The 21,523-nt window shown below is 39.9% G+C and overlaps 1 protein-coding gene across 4 annotated transcripts in view; it reads right to left on the reverse strand.

The window, feature by feature from the left end:
- Positions 1-21,523, reverse strand: part of slc25a26 (solute carrier family 25 member 26) — a 57,132-nt gene that overhangs the window by 3,667 nt on the left and 31,942 nt on the right. For 2 of the 4 annotated variants that reach the window (XM_004068853.4, XM_011475067.3), the window contains 4 exons: positions 18,639-18,683; positions 13,097-13,166; positions 10,208-10,272; positions 7,034-7,107 (listed from right to left, as the gene is read on the reverse strand). In XM_004068853.4, coding sequence (XP_004068901.1) covers positions 7,034-7,107; positions 10,208-10,272; positions 13,097-13,166; positions 18,639-18,683 — 254 coding nt within the window. The remainder of the gene's footprint in view (positions 1-7,033; positions 7,108-10,207; positions 10,273-13,096; positions 13,167-18,638; positions 18,684-21,523) is intronic. The other 2 variants (XM_011475069.3, XM_011475068.3) reach the window with 1 other exon arrangement.

Genomic DNA, 21,523 nt, shown 5'->3' on the forward strand with positions numbered 1-21,523 from the left:
TCCTCAAAGGGCCAGTAATAACTTATACATTTAACTAAATGTAATTAAAAAGAAATGTAACTACTAAAATAACTTATTATTTATTTATTCAAACTTTTTAAAATGACAATTCCAGTTGCATAGAAAACATATGTTTGCTTGTTACTGTAGCATAAATCCTTTTACATTTGATTCTGTCTGGTTAGGTTATATAGACAGTGTTTAATGTATAGTTAATGTATAGTTAATGTATAGTTACCCAATCCAATATTTTAAGTCTGATTCCTCCAAGATATGAATAAATACACACTCATTTTTAGTTTTTATTCTAAGAAATTAAAAAATTTAATGCTCTCGCGGGCCACATAAAATGACATGGGGGGCCACATTTGGCCACGTGCCCTAAAGCATTGTGGGAAATGAGGTTGGTCATTTGCTTAAGTCACTACCTTTAAATTTGTAGCAACTCATATTTGACTGCAGTTTCCAAATTCACAGATTTATATCATGCACAATAAGAACAAGTTTAATCAAATTGTTGACAAATATTATTAAATTTTAAATCAAATAGTCAAACAAATAATGATTAGAACGAATATGTTTTTTTGCTTAAACTCCAAAAAATAAAATCTTTTGATATTTTGGCCCGCTCTTAATTTGAAAAGATTGTTAAAAACAGGAAGTAGATCTCCCCATTCTTGCAATGAGATCATCAGATCTTTTAAGCGGACAGAGCAGATTCAGGTGAAAAGGGGCTCATGGGAGCGAGGTGCCAAAGTGAGCCCAACACAAAGGGGCGGAGCATTACAAAAAAAAACGTTTAAGTTTTGGGTTTCAAAGGATGTTATGGGCCATGAGAGAGCGCCCATCTCCCAAGATTCAGACCAGCAACCCTCCTCACCGCCATCCGTCCACAGCTGTTTTTGGGATTAGCCTTCAAGCCCCCGCCCTTCCTCCTCCCTGGAGCTCACATCCCTCCTCTCTTTCTTAAGGCTTGACTGATGGCCAGATGACATCCACATATGTCTGTCTGCTGTCCATCCATTCGACAGCCTCCTCCTGCTGGCCCTCTTTTTTTATTGGGGAGGGGGGTTCTCCTGCGTCTCTTTTTCTGCTGCATCATCCATTTCTCAGACTCACTTCATCCCCCTTTTTTATCCATACTTTTCTTGTGTTTAACTACCAACACCTTGTGTCTGCCAATACGCCCCCGCACTCACATGCTCTGGCCTGGACCCGGCCAGATGTAATGGATGAGGAGTAAAGTGTGTGTGTGTGTGTGCGTGTGTGTGTGTGTGTGTGTGTGTGTGCTGAAGAGAATGCACAAAATCTGTGCACACAAAAAATCTGTTTGCGTTCATCATCTGCGTGGGCGTGTGTCAACTTATGTTTCCATCCTCTTCAACTTTTGTAAGATTGCAATAATATGCATTGGTTTTCATCAGCTGTGAAGAAGGTTCTAGAATATAAAATATGCTTTTGTGCTGCTGTGTCACAGTTTTCCAGTTTGGAATTTGAACAAAGGCCTAAATCTTGCAGCTCAACTAAAGAGACACGGCATGGAGAAAAGCTGCAAAAGCACAGGTGTGGCTCTGATGACTCAGCTTGTCAAATAAACTGGTTTCATTTGGCTTTTTGGTTTTGGAGTCGCAATCATTTAATGAAAAATGCCCCAAAAAAGCAATGCTGCTGTTTGTCGGTTTATAGCTCTACAGTCAAATACCCAGGTTTACGAAAAATTTGAAACCCCAAAAGAATAGTTGAATTTAAAACCTTTTCTGTAAAACTTTTACTTTTTAAAAACCACAGCAGGCTCCAGCTGGTGTAAACCAGTGGGAACTCATTTTAAGAATGCATTTAGTATGCATATACTCACATCGTTCTATAAATACCAGTTTAAATGCAAGAAGTGCTGCCCGTATGGTTTATGGGGGAACGTTTTGATTGTGCAGCTGGGTTCTACACTAAGAACTGAACACTCAAGCACATATTTGGTCACCAAAGCTTGTGATTAAAGACCATAGGGGGATCTAAAGAGAAATGTGCAGGTTGTACTAATTTTGTGACCAGTGTGTATCAATAGGCTTAGCTAAGCTACCTTCTGGGGTTCCCCAAGGCTTCGTTTTGAGAACATTTTTATTTTTGGTTAAAAACAAAAAGATCAAGTTTCCAAACAAAAAACTTCTATTGTTTAAACTTAAAAGATGTGCTCAATGAAGTAAAATATGAAATGATTAAAGGACGTACCAAAATAAAATACATTAAGAAAACTTTGACCACCATTAGAATTTTTAATAAATCCACAGATTATCCCTTTCTGGGTCCAACATGACACAAATAAAAGCCCGATTAGCCTTCTTGTAGAAAACATTTGAAACAAAAGGAAGATTAAAGAGGCCACCTTTGGTTTGACCACAGTGCACTCGCTCCTCTTAGTGCCGGCCCGACAGCCGGCCGTGTGAGACATGAACTAATTTTAAACTGTTTTGTCTCAGGTCTCCACCAGTGCCACACTTCCTGTCTGCGATCGGACCCACCTGGGGATTGTGAGACATCGGAGCAGAGCCAGAACTCAAATATTCCCCTCGGTTCCCCCGGGTGCGCTGAGTCACACTGACATCACAGCCTGACTCACATCTGTCATCCCTCTGCGGTCAGCCAATCACCTCCTGAGGAGTCAGGCTAAATATAGCAGCCAGAAGTAAAGAAGAGCATTCCTTTTTGTTTTATTTTCACATTTTCTGATTTCGAAAAGAAAAAAGAAAAAAACTAAAAGCAGTTGAACTAATTTTAAATGATAAACGTACTTTTATGTTTTTTATGTGGAGGTTGATTAAATTAAATTTACAGGAAGAAAAGTGGAAAAAGTTTAAGAAGATGACAGAGACATTACAGCCCTTCAACAATAAAACACATGAAAACCTTCTATTTGGAAGGAAGCACAGAGATAAACCTTCCTCAGCTGCAGTCACACTAATTCTTCTGTGTTTGCAAATACTTCTTAAGTACATCTAGTACTCTAGGGCTTCTCTGTTGTCCAAGAACTATAAGAGGGAAGGAGGTCCAGCATGTTGACTGAATTATGGAAACTTTTGTCTTATAAAAGCTGACATAGGTAAAGTTTCACCAGCCCCAGGCCGATCTGCAGCACTTTCATTTTTTAGGGTTTGGAATACGAGGTGAAAGCCACAGGAATAAAAGGATGAAACAGAAGGGGATAAAACTGAAATAAATAAGCAATAAAAAGGTAGTCGGGTAGGAAATTTAAACATAAACAGAGAAATGATTAATTAAAACTGATAAAAATAAACAAATGTAATTTTACGAAACCAAACAAGTTGAGTGTCTTATCATGGAGCAAAGACATTAATCAGTTATCAATTACAGAGAAAACAGAAAATAAGGCAGCCAAAGAGCCAAAATGAATTTTTCCAAACAAACTAAAGAATATACAGCTTTTAAAGTGTACCAAAGGAGAAAATATTTATACATTGTGTGTTTAATTTACTACTTATTAGTAAAAGAAAAAATTAAATATTAACAAACATTATGTAGCCATTGCTATATTTAAATCTTTGGATTTTGGATAATCCAGACACAGCTGTAAAATATGCACATCAGAGCATGTGAAATGATTATTCAAATGAAACATATCCTTTAACAGGATATTTGATCGTAGGAGGAGTTTGAAGAACAGTTTGCAGGTGATAAATGATGTGAAAATATGGTGATCTTGTTAGTGTACATGTTCAATTCATTTGGTCTTCTTTGAAACCTTTTTTCAGTAAACATTATCTTATTGATCCATTCTGACTGTAATTCAATGCAGCTGGTATTTAGTCTTTTCAGCCAAAGATGCTGAACTTTGGTTAGGATCTTCCAAAAATTGTTTAGGTTTGTATTCTGTTGATAGATTGTTATATATAATTGGTTTGGGGCTCATGCCTTAAATATATCTACACAGTTTTGAAGTGATATGATTGCCTTGTGATCATTAATTCTTTATGATATGATGATGCTGATAATATTTTATTTTGGGACATATACTTTAAAAGGAAAGTTAGAAAAAGATAAAAGAAAATACAACAAATATCCGGTTTGGCTGTTCGTAGGAAAAAAAATCTATAACTTCCTGTTTTTTAATATGTTTTGATTTACTCAGATTTCAAAAAAAATGTTTTATCTTTTTTTTTTACTTAGCCTTTATTAATTTGATTTTCATTATTTGATTTGTTTTGTACTTTTAAATCAGCTTAGTTTGGCTACTTTTTTGTCTGTTTTGTTTTTGAGTTCTTCTAAAGCGGATATTTAACAAGGTAAGGATATACCACTCATTTCAGCACACAGCAGGAACGTCTGTGGGCCGAACGCTCACAGCTGGAAAGTCTAGGTCAAACGCTTACAATCCAAGGCATGACACAAAAGGCAAACAGCTAAATCTTTGATTATTGAAAGGTAATTCTTTCAAAGCACAATACCTGCCGATTAGCAGAGGTTAGCACATGCATCTATTTTTTGTATATTGATCTTCCTAACATGTTTTCATGCATATAGACCAAATGCTGTCCCCCCCCCCCCCCCCCCCCCCCTTAAAAAGGCTAATTTATCAAAAGGTACATTCTAGAAAATCTATAAAATTCTATAAAATCTTTTCAGATTTTTAAACTCTTTAAAATCTTTCATTACAGTCAGACAGCTCATGCGGTAAAGACATTTATTTCCATGTTTCTTTGGCATGAGGCTTCGTTCAGATACATAAAACAAAGATCTCCATAGAAAACTTTGGGTATTAAACTATCCCTGACGGGGCTCACAGGTGGAAGCCGGGGGGGAAGGGTGGGGTGACGAACGCAGAGCTCGTGGAGATGGATGAAAAGGGATTGGACCGCACATCTGGAACTTAAGTAGGACGCTGAATAGGTGAGTTAATTAGACTGAACCACCCACAGGGAGGAGTGACCAGGTAGACGCACTGCTCGAGTTACCTGCCTGAAATACTCCCAAGGTCGTTCATTGTAACATTTTCTTTGGAAGTTGGCCTAAATGCAAAGTACAATTAGATAAGAGCAGTAAAAAGGCTAGTAAAACAAAACGCCAGGTGTTTAGTGAGCTGCCGCTAGCTTGAGCATCTCGTAGAGAGCAGCACGTTGAAACAAATTCTTTGTATCCCACTTTTGTTAGCAACAGCCTTTGCAAGCCTCTGAAGTTGCAAAACCAAACAAGTTCCGTAAAACTAAACTGACGCCATTTTAAGAAAAAAGCTCCTCTTTGTTAGCTGACATTTTAACAACGGATGGGCTGACCTTACTTCGAAAAACAGAAGCCAAAGAGCAGGATGCTGGGAAAATAAAATCCAGATTTTTCCAGAAAAAAATCTTTTTAGACAGCAATTTCAAATTAATCTATAAAATGGAATATTTTGTCCAGTCCTACTACTTTCTGTGTAGATAAGTCGATTCTTTTAAACTTTAAACCGAAACACAAGACGGAACAACAATAGCTTAGATCTGAGTTAGCCAAAAGGTTCCAGTCAATTTAGACCTGCACTTAAGATTTGATCAGAACCAGATCAGAATCAGAATCAGCTTTATTGGCCAAGTACAGTGCATGTACAAGGAATTTGGCTTTGGTGTCTTGTGCTCTTGTGCAAACTAGAAAGATATAAAAAAAAAAGTTTAAAGGAGTAAAACAGGAGAGGATAAATAATAAAAAGAAAGTACTATAAAGTAGATATAGGAATACTAAATAAAAAAATGCAGCAGTAGTTCTGGTGTGACAGTTTCTGTGGTTTTGTTCAGTGTTCTTGAGTGGTCTGGAGTCAGGAGTTATTGCCTAAATCCTAAGCAGTGAGTGAAGGCAACGCTCAATATGACAGATTTTGTCCTAAATTTTAGACAATGCAACTTTTTAAAAGTCAGGCTGTGCAAGAATTTACAGTTATACCAAGAGCTAAGAATCCTTTTTTCTTCTGTCCTGCACCTTCTGTCATACAGACTATGGCAAAAACCAGCCAACCGAAAATTGTGTAACTATGAAAAAAGCCAAAAGGGGCTACAAGTGCTGTCTCTGTGCTCTGCAAACACAGTTTCATGATTTCCAGTGTGGTTTGCATAAGCAGTAGCTCAGAAAGCCCTGAGGACATGTTGCCCATTATGCAGCGTTATGACACGACTCCGGCTGCAGCGTGGTCATTTTGCAGGTTCCTGGGGGAGGTGAGAGCGCTCCCTGCTAACCCAGGGTCTCCGGGGCACAGCAGACACATGGAAGCACTTTAGGGCTTCACTACATTGCAATTGGGCTTATTACCATAATTACAGCCTTAAAGCTCCAGCAATTTGTTTCAGGCATGCATCAGTGCAGCAACCAGGCCCTGCAGAACAAGAGCGCCGACCCCTCCCCTCCCCTCCTACTTAGCACACAACCACATTGTGTCTACATTCCACCCGCCGTCTTCTCTTTCTTCTCGCACTTCACCTCCTCAATTTAACTAGGAAAGAAGAAAAGTCATGTTGTGGCGCTTTTGTCCTGTGGGCTGCTTCCGTGTGGACTTTCTCTGAACTTCACCTCTCAGTTCTTCTCCATCTCTCATCTGCATGTTTCCTCATAAAGGTTAATGAAGTTTTTATTTAATTTATCTTTAAATGTAATCCAGACCCCAAACCTCTTCAAACAAACGAAAATTCTAAATTATAAGTTGGCTTGTAACCCTGAAAGTCAGTTTGACTCTACGACTGAAGGCTGGTTTCAGTGCTGACAGCTCTCCGTGGCCCCAGAACGACCCGGTCCTTTGTCTCATAGTCATAAACACGTCAAACCAGTCAAATAAAGGGCCTCATAACACCTTAATCAATAGGACGCCACCGTGATCCCGCAGGAAAAGCTTTTATGCGTCTAATATTTCAGCTGCGACTGTAAGTTTAGGCAGAGCGGCCGCGCTGTCATCAGATGTGATTATGCAAGGGAACAAGCTCAAGCAAATCGTGTTTCTAAACGGGATGAAATGGTTTCGGGGGCGGAGGGCTTTGATCATCAAACCGAAGACGGACGCGCTCACCCTGGCAGGCCTCTGCTCCTCCACACATCGTAGAGCACCAGAGGGATGCTGCTGCTCGCTGTGGTCGACCCCGCCTGGAGAAACAGAGCAAACAGAAGTGCGATGACGGATACATGGTTTCTCCCACTTCCGGCTCCACAGATGGAAACCCCGTTTGGCCGAATGCAGCTGAGATTCTTTCGGCTTTTTTTTGTTTTGTTTTTTTGCTGAAGGACAGCTGTGTCAGCACTGGAGCACACGCTCGGAAACACACCTCCGAACGCTCTCAGCGTGCTCTCCATCAATCCAGAGTTTTTATTTACACTGCAGGGATTAGCTGGCCACAGAGCTCTGAATCAATCAGACTGGATGAAGAGCTGCAGGATGGGGCCAGTCTTCATTAGCTGGGGGAGGCAGTGGCCCAAAAGAGGCAGAGAAGAAGAAAGATCTGGAGTGAGGAGGAGGCCGAAGTGTTTAAACAGAGTGAGGTCTCATTATTTTTAAATGGAAAAACAGCCCTTTTCCCCGTGTTTCTGTTGGAGGCAGGTGCCTGAGGAATGGCTCTCCCCTCTACTGACAAGTTTTCTTTTCCTTTACCGCTCTGGAACGAGGGAACGGAGGAAAAACAGGTGTCCAAAACACACACGCACAGAAGACACACAGTCCCTGTCTACCTGCTGAAAAACATCTTCATGCAGCTGCAGCAGCTCTCGATTGTAAAGTGCTCTGCACACACACTGTACTCTGGCATTTGAAATGAGCCGCGGTGCACAGAGGATTACATGGCCGGTCAGCCGCGGTTGTAGGAGGAGGGAGGTGGCGTGCCAGGCGGGCGCACCAGCTCCTGCCACCGTGAGGCTTTCAGTCGTCCGTGCGCCAGCCAGCCCACCATACAACACCGGCCTTTCATTCTACTTGTTGCCACAAGGAAACTGATGTGACGCATTCCAGCACCCACATTTCCTCCTGTTTGTCCGATCCAAGTCCCACCCCACCCCATAGCACCAGGAGCAGCACTGATTCGTCTGTCTGGACCTGACAAGACCTGCTGCTGTGCAAGTTTGGATAAATAACAACACTTGTTTCATTAGTTAATGCTTCCATTAACATCAATTTGTTAAAAAAAAACAACAACAACAGAGAATTATTGAAAAGTCAGTAAATAAAATGTAAGCATGGCTTATAAACCTATGAGGGGAGGTATTTTCAAAGTCAAAGAGGCATTTTCAGGACTGTCTGGATGAGCTTGTGTGCTGCTGAAAGAGGCTGGCAGCTCTGAAGGACCAGCAGGTGGTTGCAGCGCCGTCTTTGCAATTCGAACCGTTACCTCACGTGTGAATAGTGCAGCTGGTCTGAATACTTTCATGACAAATGATGATAAACTGCCACTCAAGACACTAATTGGAACTTGGCAAGCTGCATAAAGATGGATGCCGCTTTGAGGGATGTAGACAATTCCCAGGGTGATTCCTAATCATATTTTGGATTAAAGAGTTGGTTACACAAATATGTGTTTGTGAGCAAAGATTTAAAAATGTAATTGTTTAGCTCTTCCTCTTTTCCTTTCAGCTTTTCCCTTATGTGTGGATGTAAAGAGGGGCATTCTGGGGTCGCCACAGCGAATCAGCTCCCTCTATCTAACCCTGTCTTCTGCATCCTCTCCTCGAACACCAGTTACCTTCAAGTCTTCGTTCACTGCATCCACAAACCTCCTCTTTGGTCTTCCTCTAGACCTCTTGCCTGGCAGATCTAGACTCAGCATCCTTCTACCAATGTATTCTCAGTCTCCCCTCTAGAAATGTCCGAACCATTTCAGTCTGGCCTCCGGCTTTATCTAAAAAAACCTCTGGCATGTGCTGTGGCTCTGATGCTCTCATTCCTGATCCTATCCATCCTGGTCACTCCCAAAGAGAACATCAGCATCTTCATCTCTACTACCTCCAGCACTGTTTCCGGTCTGTTCCTCAGACCCATTTACGTCTTTGTTTTCCTAATCTAAGCCAGAATCTGGCTCTAAACTGTACGGCTGGATAGCTCCTATATTCCTTGTCTTTTTTGTTTTACCAGTAAGGTTTGGTTGGGTTTGTGACGGGCTGTAAGCTAGTGGTAGACAAAGAGCTCTCGTTTAAGTTGTGCGCCAACAGTTCCGCCACAACTCAGGGGTAAACTTCTAAAGAACTCCTGCTGCTCTGCAGAAACTTTTTTACGTTTTTGCCTTAAAACGGCATAGTCACAGCTGGGAACACTGGGAACACTTTTACAACAGAACAAAAGATGGTGATAGTGGGTCTATAAAAAAACTTGAGGTTATCAAATGAACTCAAAAGGAGAGTTCTATTGCTTATCTAAGCTGCAGTCTGCTATAATACTAGATAACATTTCTATTATAAAGAAAACTAACTATTCTCTCAATTAAATTTTAAATTTGTGGTTGTGAGCTTTCATTATTATTATTTTTATTAAAAAACAGTCCTGGTCCTGCTTTTGTGACTTTACAAATGACTTTTTCTTAACAAAATGAGCTCACCTGTAGCTCCTGGAGGAAATTTTAAAATTGAATGGGCTTTCATACGACTAGGACAGACCCCCCCCCCCCCCCACACACACACACACACTGATGGTCAGACTACAGCTGCTACCTTCAGATAATGTTTACTGGAAGCTTTCGTGCTGCGCGGTCGTCCCTCCAGCCAACATCTTCTCAGCAGAGATGGAGCTGTCACAGTGCTTTGCTAATTCCAGTATCTCATTAGTTCAAACAGGGGTGGAAATGGAACACTGTGTCTTCTCCAAGGACGGTCTGTGTGTGTGGGGGCTCATTGGGGTAATTCTGAACTTGTTACCCTTTACGCACACACAAACACACACAAAGAACACAGTGAAGGAAGCCAGACAAAACGTTTGATAGCGCCAGAAAAAAAGAAAAAGAAAAGGGCTGCTCGACTGCACAGCAGGGATGGATGGAAACTCCAGTGTTGCAGTGACTCCTCGCTTTAATATTAACCATGTGTACAAACATGTCTTCCAGACCAGGTGACTGATGTGCACGCAGTCCTCTGCTGTCCCTGCGCTACCTCGGCCTGCTCCGTCCCGCACGCCGGCGGCTCGGCTCTGCGAGGCATCACCTGACAGCAGTGTTTAAAGGCAGCTGCCAGGGGAGGAGGAGCGCTGCTGGCTGTGTTTATGTGTGTGTACCTTTGCTAGCATGATCCTGGTCTTTGCAACGTCGAGCGGAGTGGTAACGAAGGCAGAGACGGCCCCTGAAAACACACATGCACATGTTCAGAGAACAGCATCCTTCTTTTGGATTTTACCCTCAAAGCATGTTTGTTGACACGACTGCAGCTCTGTTTTAACTTTAACTTAATTTGGGTTAAGATAGAGAACCCTCTAAATGCTCAATCCAGAGTGTCTATATGTGTGTTTGCCTAAAGCATAGCAAAGATGTAAGCCTCCAGTTCTAAGGCGTTTCTACGACTCCCGGAGGATTCAGATAAGAAGTTTGCAGCAGATAAAGAGAGCCTGGTTAAAAGCTGGACAGGAATCTTTGATGTGATTCAGTCTGGGGCAGTTTTCATGCAGAGGTCGCCTCTGGGTCAGGCCTGTTGTAAGGCAGACTTTGAGCAGAGATCTTGGGGATGATTCAAGGCGCCCGTGTGAGCATTTCCAGTGTCAGGCAGATTATAGATGAGTGAAGGAGAGAGTGCAAAGTGCGATGTAAGGGGAAGTGAGTGAAACTTGAGGATCCCTCTTGGACGGCAGCTTGGTCACGGAGGGATGGGAATTTGAGTCCTGTCCTGGACCCGCTGCACCCTGAATCTCCACCACACCCACCCTTTACTACTGCTTCTCCCGTTTACCCGGGCTGCCCATCCTCTGACAGATCAAAACCCGCTTTGAGACCTCTTTCCTGCTCACAATCACCTCCTCTGTTCGCTGCGTCTGACTCGCTTCTCCAGTTTCTTCTCTTCCTCGAACCGTGGAGCGAGTCCAGCCGTGGCGGTGCAGCACCACGTCTCTGCTCTTCTGGGTCCCCACCGCATTCTCCCTCTCTTTCACTTCTATTTGAATATCGACCTCTGAGCAGCTAACCTCAATCTTCCTGTCCTGTCTGGCACGTTTCAGCAAAGGAAGAGTTATGGAGTGAAAGCTATAAACGTCCGACAACTGCTCCACGCTCTGGCCTGCCAATACCTTTCAGAAAATACGCCTTTGAGTTGTGGCGTCGATGTTTCCTCACAATAAAAAGTGTAGCAGCCAGGTCACTCTGTAGCAAACACATAATAAAGTTCTATGTGTTCTTATTTTTGTACAAATATTCTAAAGTTCAGCCTTAGTTTGGCATTTCAAGCTTCAAAATGCAACAATGGAGCAAAAAATAAAAATAAAAATAGAAGCTCTTGTTTGAAGTAAGTGACATGTTTGTGTGAAGATTATCCAGCATTTTTGATAAAGTCAAAGATACTAATATTAAATGCAAAAAAAAATTTTTTTAATCTCATTTGGGAAAAGATATGCCTTAATATGCCTTCTCTTTGGTAAAACCCTTATAGTCTTTAATCCATTTTTAATACAAAGGTATTCAAGGGTTTGCAACAACTAACAATAAGTTCAACCAAATTTCTAAATATTGATTTTTTTGCACACTTATATATCATAAGTAGAATTGTAGAATTGTTAACATTTTCTGCTGTTGCTGAACCCTAGTGCCCTTAGGCGTGAGGTCATGAACTTGTGGCGGTCTTGATTTTCTGGAAAAGGTATGAATTTATAGCTCCACCAATTCTAATGTACATCCAGGTCCTGAGACTGCATGTCTACCCCAGACCAGCACATGACCCCCTCCATGTCTGATAGTATTGATGGTATTTTTTAGTTACAAGTTTAATTCTGCACATAATAGTATTTATAAATTCCAAAATGTTTAGGTTTTCTGTCTGATCTGTCTTAATCATGGTTTTCTTTATTGATTCTACGAGCGACTGTGTTGCATTTAAGGTTTAATTAGATGATAAAAAGTTAAGAACTGGATATGATCATTTATGTAAAAAACAAAAAAAGTTAAAAGTGAAGTAAATCAGGGATGTATTATACAAGTTTGCTTCCTCTCACTCCCTTTTAAGCCACTAAACTCCTTTTGTCAAACTTAATATTAAATATTCTCATTGTGTTGTATTCTGTATGCATACAAGCTAATAGTTTTTTATGATAAAGAGTTATTCAAATTTGTTTTTACAAGTGTATGCGAATGAATGTGTATATTTTCCAAACAATTAATGAGTAATTATCATAAGTTTGATATATTTCTTCATGGATATACCTAATTGTTTGTTTTCTTAGTTTTATTTTGACTCGATTGCTTAAACTAAACCATTCCCATTTCCATGCATTATACCTTTTTTCCGGACAATGACCGTATTTTTAAGACTGGGCTGTGACCTCAACCTGTTTGTGGAATTTATTTCTAAGGACTGAGCTTCTGGCTACAAAAAAAAAACAACTCATGAATTGTATCAGTTAGACTTTCTTTTTATCACACAACTTATTTAAAAAAAATCCTAGCAGTTATTTTCATATCCATCTTTTTAATCCCTTCCCTTTCACCTCCTTCACTGCTTTCCTCCCCTCCTCTTCGTTAACCTGCTTCAGGCTCCAGTGCTCAGGAGGTCGCACAGCTGCAGAAAACCGGCCCCACTCATCCCTGCTCTCGTCTGCGCTCCCCTGATACTCATCCAGGCGGAGACAGGATCATAAACCTGCTGTGGTGTGATGTTCATTGGCTGAAGAGACTGAGAACTGCAATAATGAACAATCTCTGCTGAGATGTCAGCTTAATGATGGTCTTTAAAAGATAAAATAAAGTGCATAAGCTCTTATTCCTGTCTTAAACAGATCTGGTTGTAGATGAAGTCGGAATTCTCTAAAATGCTCACTGTTGGTACAAAACGAAATAATTGTAAAGCTTCTTCTTCGTCTTTGAAATATCAATTTACCATCTATCCCTCCAAATATCTGTGCTCCCTCCCAAGTCCATCGTTCCCCCCCATCCGCCCCTTTCCCAAAGCAGCACATAATCCTCTGCACCTGCAAGAGCTCCGCACACAGCTGACTGCCAAGGGGAGAGCATGTGACCTTGCCTCCGCGACCACAGAGTCTGGAAGAAAAGGGATGATAAAACAGCAAAAAGACAGAGAGAAAGAAAGAAAATATTGCAGTCAGTGGAGATATTAGCCAGATTCCAAACACACTCTGAACCCTAGAGTTTGGCCTGATCCACAGCCCACGGCTGGGAATTGGACGTCCAGCTATTTTTGTTCAGCCTTTTCTCCCCAGTGATGTCACGCTATTCAGTTCCCAAGAAATGGGATGGGGTGAGAGGACAGGGTCTTCACACATTCAGTCCAGATGGTAGCACAGTGACACAGCGCAGGTCCACAAACATTTACATACGGTCTGAACTCTGGAGAAGATGAAGATCTTTCAGGTTACTTAGAAAAAAAAAACCAAACTAAAACACTTTCATCCAATATTTTATTCACAACAGCACATAGATAATATTTTTCCTTGAGATTTTGTTTTTCATTTTAAGCACAAAATAGGCTATTTCTTGTTTGATGCATGTTAGAGGTCTTAAGGCAAAGGCGTGTGTCCCACGATGTAGCATCACTACAACACAGTCTACCTTCTTATTTGAAGTTTGTGTTTTGTGGTTACAAGTTTAAAGTAAGTTTGTCTGCTACTTTCAACACTTACCTACCTTCAACAGAAAATAGCTTTTTTTCCATAATATGAAATAGTTTAACTTGACAGAAGTTCATATGACTTCTTTTCAAAATAAGACACCCTTTGTCGAGTATGATCATCTCAATAAAGCAAATGCAGTTTATTTGACTGCTTGTGGTGCATCTCAGTAAGAAATTTGTAAATCTAACAAAGATTCAACCAGAGCTAATTTAGAGACCCTTACCATATTTTTTCAAACCATAGGGGACACTTAAAATCCTTGTATTTGTTCTAAAATGGAAAATCCGCCCTATAGTCCGGCACACGTTAAATATGAATTCTGGTCGTGCTCAGTGACGTTTGGTTTTCGTTTTTTTTAATTAAAAACTTAATTTAAAAAGGTCTTTTTAACCAGAGAGCCACAATGGACGGACCGAAGAATCACATGTGGCTCCGGACCCTCAGGGTGCAGACCACTTAGTTTGTCAAATTTAACGTTAATGTAGATTTTAGCTCATCTCTTGTATTGACAAAATCTATTTAGATGCATAAAAACAAAATGTCAGACTCTCGTGCATATTTCACATCAGGAACATGTTACTGTTAGGCAAGTCAGGCTGACTGTAATAATAGAGGACATGACAGATAATGGCGGACAGATTTTGACATAAACACCACAGAATTTTTTACGTTTGCATTCTTTTTCTCCCCCCAATCACATAGTCGGTCATAATGCAACGTGCAAAGCTCTGTAACAGTTAATGGCTCAGCATGTGAAAATGACCTCATTTCCAAAAGAAACACATCTAAAGGCGACACAATCCCCTGATGCTTTATCACAAAGCCTTTTGCAGACAGTGAAGACTCCTGCAAAGCTTGTTTTGACAGTTTTTTTCTCCATTCTGGCCACATAAAGTTTTTAGCTTTGTGAGATCATCGGGCTTTTATGGGTCTTGTGAGATCTGTTCCTAGATTTCTGATGATGCGAAGTGACTGTGATAAGCAAAGCAAAGTCTTCAGCTTTTGCCTCTTGAGACATTAAAAAACGTTAAAAGCCTGATACAGTTGATTTCATTTTATTCTTGAAACATTCTTTCTCTCTTACTAACGGGTTCGGGTTTATATTTGCTTTGTATTTATATTTTCTAAGTTTTCTAACATTTAATTAAAACAACATAAATGTTCCAGGTAGCAGATGCCCATATTCTGACACACTGTACTCTGAAGTAAAAGACATAAAAGAACAAACTCTCTTAAAACTTTTAGGATTGCTTTAAATCTTCCAAAAAGTAGTTTGAAAAAATGAAACTAGGAGTTTTCTTTTTACTATTGCAATCTTGCATGAAAATCTAACAAAAGTTTTATTTCATTTCTTTTCGTCACTACAAAAACTGTTCCTGCTCGACGATTCTTCATATTATTGCAAACATAATTATTACACACATTTAAAATTGATTGACTTAATCTTAGGTTGGGTTTTTTATAATTGTTTTTTCACCAACTATGTACCAAAACTGACTTTTCCTGTTGTCTATTTTGTAGTATTTTTTGGCGGCAGCATTAAAAAGATATTTTTCATGCTTTGTTAAACAAAATATACATTAAGTCCAACTAACAATTGTTATAGCATAATGATGAGGTTTATTAAGAGATCTCTCCAATTTTGTGGGCTGCAAATAATTAAATAAATAAGTAAATAAATAAATCACATCATCTGACATAAGCTTGCTTTTTGGAGGCCCTGTTCATATTGATTTAGATAAAGTCCCCTTAACATAAACAAAGAGCCACACATTTAATGGTATAAGTCTTAAATTTTATAAGGATGGAGACAAACGTACTCACTTCCTACAACCTATTAGCATCATTTCCAAATCGAAATAATTTATCAGAGAAGCTTATGAGAAGAATCAAACATTTTTAATTATTTTTGTTTAAATTAAGCAAGTCAGCTAAACATAGTGTCTGGTTATTTTGTACTTTATTTCCAAATGTTTTCAATTAATTAAATGAACCCCCTTAAAATGGAACTATATTTTATATTATTTTTGTCAGATTTAAAAAAAATAAAATCACCTTAATGTTTCTTTTTTGCTGTACAAAGCCTTCCTTAGCACTGAAAATAAAGCCTGCATTTAGATATGGGTCAGGATGCACAACAATTTCAGGCCAAATCTTTATTGCATAAAGTTATGATAGTGGATGAGTCAGGCTGAAGCTGTTCTGCTTGTAATCTAAGGCCAGGGTGTCTGTGAACGCATCAGCATGCATAAAACAAAGCTTAGCATGCCGGCCATGAATGCACTTTTAAAAGGCTTGTAGAGCAGCAGTGATGCAATATGACATATATTGAACACTAAAAATCATGATTAATTCTAACACACAGCAGTGGGGTAGAACATTAAACATGATTAAATATTTTTATTTTTAATAAAAGAAAAAAGGTTTGATTTGTTTGTATTAATATCAATTATTATGGAGTATTGGCGATAATTCAAAATGTGCCTGGTCATGAGTTTAGAAATGAAGTAGATGCAAACAGATTTTTTTTTTAAACTGAACATCAAGTGACACATAAAAGGTGAAACTTCTCTTCTATAAAAGCTGTCTTCTTCTCATCGCTGCATCTCATGTATCGCACTACTTCAACTAAACGGTTCTCCAAGTGTAAAACCGTGAAACATGATTATAACAACGGTGAAACAATCAGGAGGATATCTAGTTTATTTTATAATTTTACTCAGACATTTCAACTTTAGCAGATGTAAAAATTATATTTTTTGATGAGAAGACCTCCATTTGATCGACTCATCACAGTCAGGGTTTGGAAAATGATCCATTCTGAACAGAAGATGACAGTTTAACAAGTGAGGCTTGAAAGCAGAGCTCACGGCACATCATCTTGTTTATACATGTGGAGTTTGTAGTTTATATTATGCAGCCAATCAGGAATGTGAAAACTTTCCAAGTACTTGAAGTGTAGTTCACTCACTGCCTCCCTGAGTGAAACTGGCTACTGAGTGAAACCACCTGATGTTTTTGTTTTGAGGCTGAACTCCGAATGAGAAGGGAGGCTGGGTTTTTTTTTCCTCCCATCAGCTCGCATATGGGGGAGGAGAGTGACCGTGCAAGGTTAGAGCCTGTAGAAAATGCATGTGGACAGCTGGGCCGCCGCAGGCACAGCAAGGTATGATTACTTCTTAGGGAGAGCAATTGAGCAACAGCACGGAACAATTACTAATATTTTCTTTGAGCAGCCTGCTCATCCGCCTCCTTTTGTGCATTTGATCTGTTGCATGTTGCCTCGTTCTGCCTCTTTCCGCTACACAGCCTCACCTGAAAAGCATGTGTGTGTGGTGGGGGTCTTTCACAAAGGTCAGAAGAAAGAAGGTATGGCACACCGTTGTGTGTTTGGATTTAAAACGCATCATGTGTACTCCATTAGAGGGCAGATTGAGGAGATTGTTGCTTTGCACATCAGAGACCTCATGCTGGGAGATCCCTCTGCTTCTCTTAGTCGCTGATTGCTTCGTGAAACGATTATAAGGGGTAAATCTGGTAAACATACTCTTTGACCTGTGAACTGCTTTGCACCTGAAGGACTTCTCAACGGAAAGATGGCGCGCACACACAAACCTCTGCTGTGTGCATTTTTGTGTGGGACAGACCCGTTTGTAAATGTCTCTCTGTGATTTAACCTAATATGCATTGTGTGGCATTTTACTAGGAGCTAAAAGTCGCACCCTGCTGTTTTGCTGCACTTTGGGGGGGTCAGGAGAGCCGAAGTAAACTGGAAGCTACAGTTACTACTGGGAAAATAGTTGAGGAAAAACCACCATGTTGTGAAATGTGTCAACCAACTGTAGGAATTTACTCACATGGATGCCGAGTTGTGGCTTTAATTTCTGGGTAGACCAATGCGTAACATTGTCTATTAATTTGAAACACTGCGGTCAATGATTCTTTGGAATTTCCCAGCACTTTGTTGCCCGGCTGAGCTGAGTACTACAGTCTATTCTTCAGCTTCACCCTTCCATTGTTCTTATCACAGCTGTGCGAGCTACGTATGAAACTAAATGACAAACGCTGGCATGCAGTACATCCAAATCCCACAATACAGCTGGAAGACTGCACCACACACATTTCAAAATCCCTCAATCTCACAATTTTTTTCTAAACAGATGCTATTATTTGAGCTTGAAAGAGGGCTGGTTGCATAAAACCCAAAAGCTGTCCTCGTCAGATGAGAGGATGCCAGGTTCTAGTACATCAGCTCTTTGCAAGCAGATGCTCCAGATGGGCTGGAGAGAAAAAAGGTCTTTGACTGGCAGACAATGAGACACTTGTGATCAACAAAATCTAGCTTTTGTAAATGCACACACATGCAAACAGCGCGCAGCTGCGCGGCATATTGTTCATCAGAGCTTCCAGGGTTGATGGAATGTTTCACTGTCCGCCCCTCGCACCCTTGAGACATGACGTCAATCCCGACAAAATGCCATCTTTTCAGTGAGACACGGCTTCTTGTGCGCTCAAGGCCACACAGACAAGGGATATGGCAGTGAAAAAGACATTAAGATAGTGAAGTATGGGGGGTAACAGAGTAAAAACGACTGAATATACCAGAAGCTCGTGATATATTGTAGCAGATTTGATGGCCGCAGCGACAGCCCATTAAAGCGAGGCGTAAACTCTCATTTTTGCCTGCCACAATGATACAGGGGAATGCAGCGTAAGAGCCTGCTGTAAATGTGTCACAGTCTAAGCACAGCACCACAACTTTAGCACAGATTTATCACTGAGAAGAAGTGCTGTAAACGAGCCTAGTGAAATCAAATATACCAACAATAAGAGCACTTGAAGCTTTTATGATTTCTGAAAAAAAGAAAAGAAATAGACATACCTTTAAATATTCCCAAAGTGGAAACTGCACCAGGGAGAAAGGAATCTGGAAAAAAAAAGTAGTTATTAGATCTTGTCTTTAAAGATTTATTTCGTGAAATTCTGTTGTTTTTTTAAGCCATTTTTGGTATCTTTATTACTTGTCACTCATCTGCTGCCTAGTATTTGCCCCTTACTAACTATTGACAATAGCTGTGGTCTGGCAGAACTCAACTGATGGATAGTTGGATATTTAAGTCCCATCAGTTGTCAGACACTTAAGTTTTTGTTGAGTGTTTTTGATTAAACACTCAACTTGTCGCGTTTGGAAAGGGAATAGTGGGGAGTTACATCAAAAGAACATTTTGTCTACTGTGAGGTATGGGGTGGATACATCATACTTTGATGCATTTATGCAAAGGGAATGATCCATACAGGAAGGCTGAAATGTATGGCGAGATTATGGGCAGAAACCATCAGTGAGAGTATTGAGGATGACACATGGCTGCATCTTCAGGCACGACAATGATCGCAAACACATCGCTTGTGCAACAAAAGAGTGGGTAAAACAAAATGAATCCAGGTTATGGATTGGCCCAAGCAGTCTCTGAACCTTAATCCATTTGAAAATCTGAGAGAGTTGAAAGTCTGTGCACGTAACTCAGGAACAACCCCTAAAACATCCCAGCTCTTGAGATGAGCTGCATGGAAGAATTGACCAAAATAGCAACTTCAGTGTATAAAATTCTAAAAGAAGACCTACAGGAAACATTTGACCTCTGTCAATGCAAACCAGGGACACATTACAAAGTATTGAGGTGAACTCTTGTTGTTGACCAAATACTAAATAATTTAAAAATCATTCAGTGTAATTTTTTGGATTTTATTTTTTTCCCATTCCGTCTCTCTCAATCGAACGTTACAGACCTCTCATACTTTTACGTAGGACAACTTGCAGAGACAGACAAAAACTTTTATGCCACTTTGTGTTACCCAGCGTATTCTGAATCATTTTGCTGTAGCTTGATAGAGCAGCCAAATGGAAAGGTCAGAAAATGTTTGCCCATCTGTTCAATCCAAGCAGACAGAAGCAACATCTCCCAGCCCTCAGAGATTATCTAAAAACTTTATTTGACGTTCTCCCTGTCTGGTATCCAGGCCGCTGAAAGTGGAGTGTTGTAAAAGTGCACCTGTGTTTTATTACCACACTGATGAGTTCTGCTTCTCCTGGCCAGGAGGAGCACAAAGCCAGAGGCACAGAGAGTGGAAAAGGGAAAGGAAGGAAATAAAAGGAGGTGCTAACTGTGACCAGAACACACTGTACTGATGCACTTGACAGTCAACTATAGGCCAAAATAAATACATACCAGACTCATTTAATAATTGTTCCTTGTAATCTTTTGGACTACTTGGGACATAGCATTCATCTTTAACACAAAGCAGGTATGTTGATGAAGACCAAGTATCATAAACATACCATAAAACTGTCACCAAGCAGACTGTATTTTGCCTCAGTCTTCATCAAAGTCACCCTGATTTAAACAAGCTTGAAATGGATCCAGTTCTTCATATGAAAGGTTTGAATGTTTTAAATACATAAACCCACATTCAGTTCATTCTTGAGTGAAAAACAGCCCAGAAAATCAGAAGTTAGTGCTAAAACAGAGAGACAGATGAGTTCAGCAGATGATCTGGAAGGAATGATTTATGAAGTGGTTTGACGACCCTGGCAGAATGTGCTTGCAGTGTTTGTGTGCATCTGTGTGTACATGTGTGTGCCCAAAAGAGACAAAACTTCTGAAAACCATGTGTGGTTTGAAATAAATCAATAAGTCGGGCACAGTTAAAAGAAGGGTCAGACAAACAGATGAGTGAAACATGTAAGAAACTGATGCAGCATGGCATCACAAAAATCCAGCCCCCTGTATGCAAAGAAATGTTTGTTGTCTGCTTTTGCAACCCATACTGAAGGTATAGACTGATCAACAGCATGCTGCTGCAAAGAGCTGGTCAAGTGAGGTTTGACACCATACCTTACAGTATTAGCAGAAATGTCCGAGATTAGAATCACTGTCAAAGAAATATTAAACTACAGGAAATAAAGCAAAGAGTCTTGTTATGGACTGGCAACCCACCCAGGGTGTATCCCGCCTTTTCCCAACAGTGGATTGGATAGGCTCCAGCAACCCTGTAACCCCCAATGGGATTAAGTAGGTTTGGAAAAAAGATGGATAAATGCTTTCACAGCAAAGTAAATAAAATAAAAACACTTGCACAACAACAAAAACAACTACTGCCTATTTGAGACGATATTTCCAAAGATGCTGATAAAACAATACAGATTACTTTGATTATTTGTAGAAAAGTTACTGCATCATCTCCTTGCACAGTGACAAGACCTGTTACAGTTTTGTCTACATGGGGAATTTCAATTTGGCATGTTTTTCTGTATATCTTTTCTGTATCCTCCTTTATATGTTCATGCAACAGGTAAACATGTTTGTGGGCAGTCCGGCATGTCAAACAAAAAAAAAAAAGGATATTTATCATGATGGCTGCACCTTCAAAGTAATCCTTTTCAGTTGTTTTCAGTTTATAAGATGAAGGGAAAGGTGGACTTCAGTATTATCAGGTCAATCTATGTAAATCATTCAGAAAACAATCTTTAATCAAATCATACACCAGGTATCTAAAGATCCCAAACTCTAAAATATTTAATAAACTATAAGTATGTTTTAAATGAATCAGTTTCTGAACTTTTAAAAATTTAAATAAACTGCAACATAGGAAAACGAGAATCTGAAAGTTTATAAGTTTTGGAATAATGCACGGTTTCAAAATATTACAATTACACCTGTGGTTTACATCTGTGTTTTTTTTTTGTACCATTTGGTTTACTTAAGTGAA

The sequence above is a fragment of the Oryzias latipes genome, chromosome 5, assembly GCF_002234675.1.
Source record: "Oryzias latipes chromosome 5, ASM223467v1".
Taxonomy (NCBI): Eukaryota; Metazoa; Chordata; class Actinopteri; order Beloniformes; family Adrianichthyidae; genus Oryzias; species Oryzias latipes.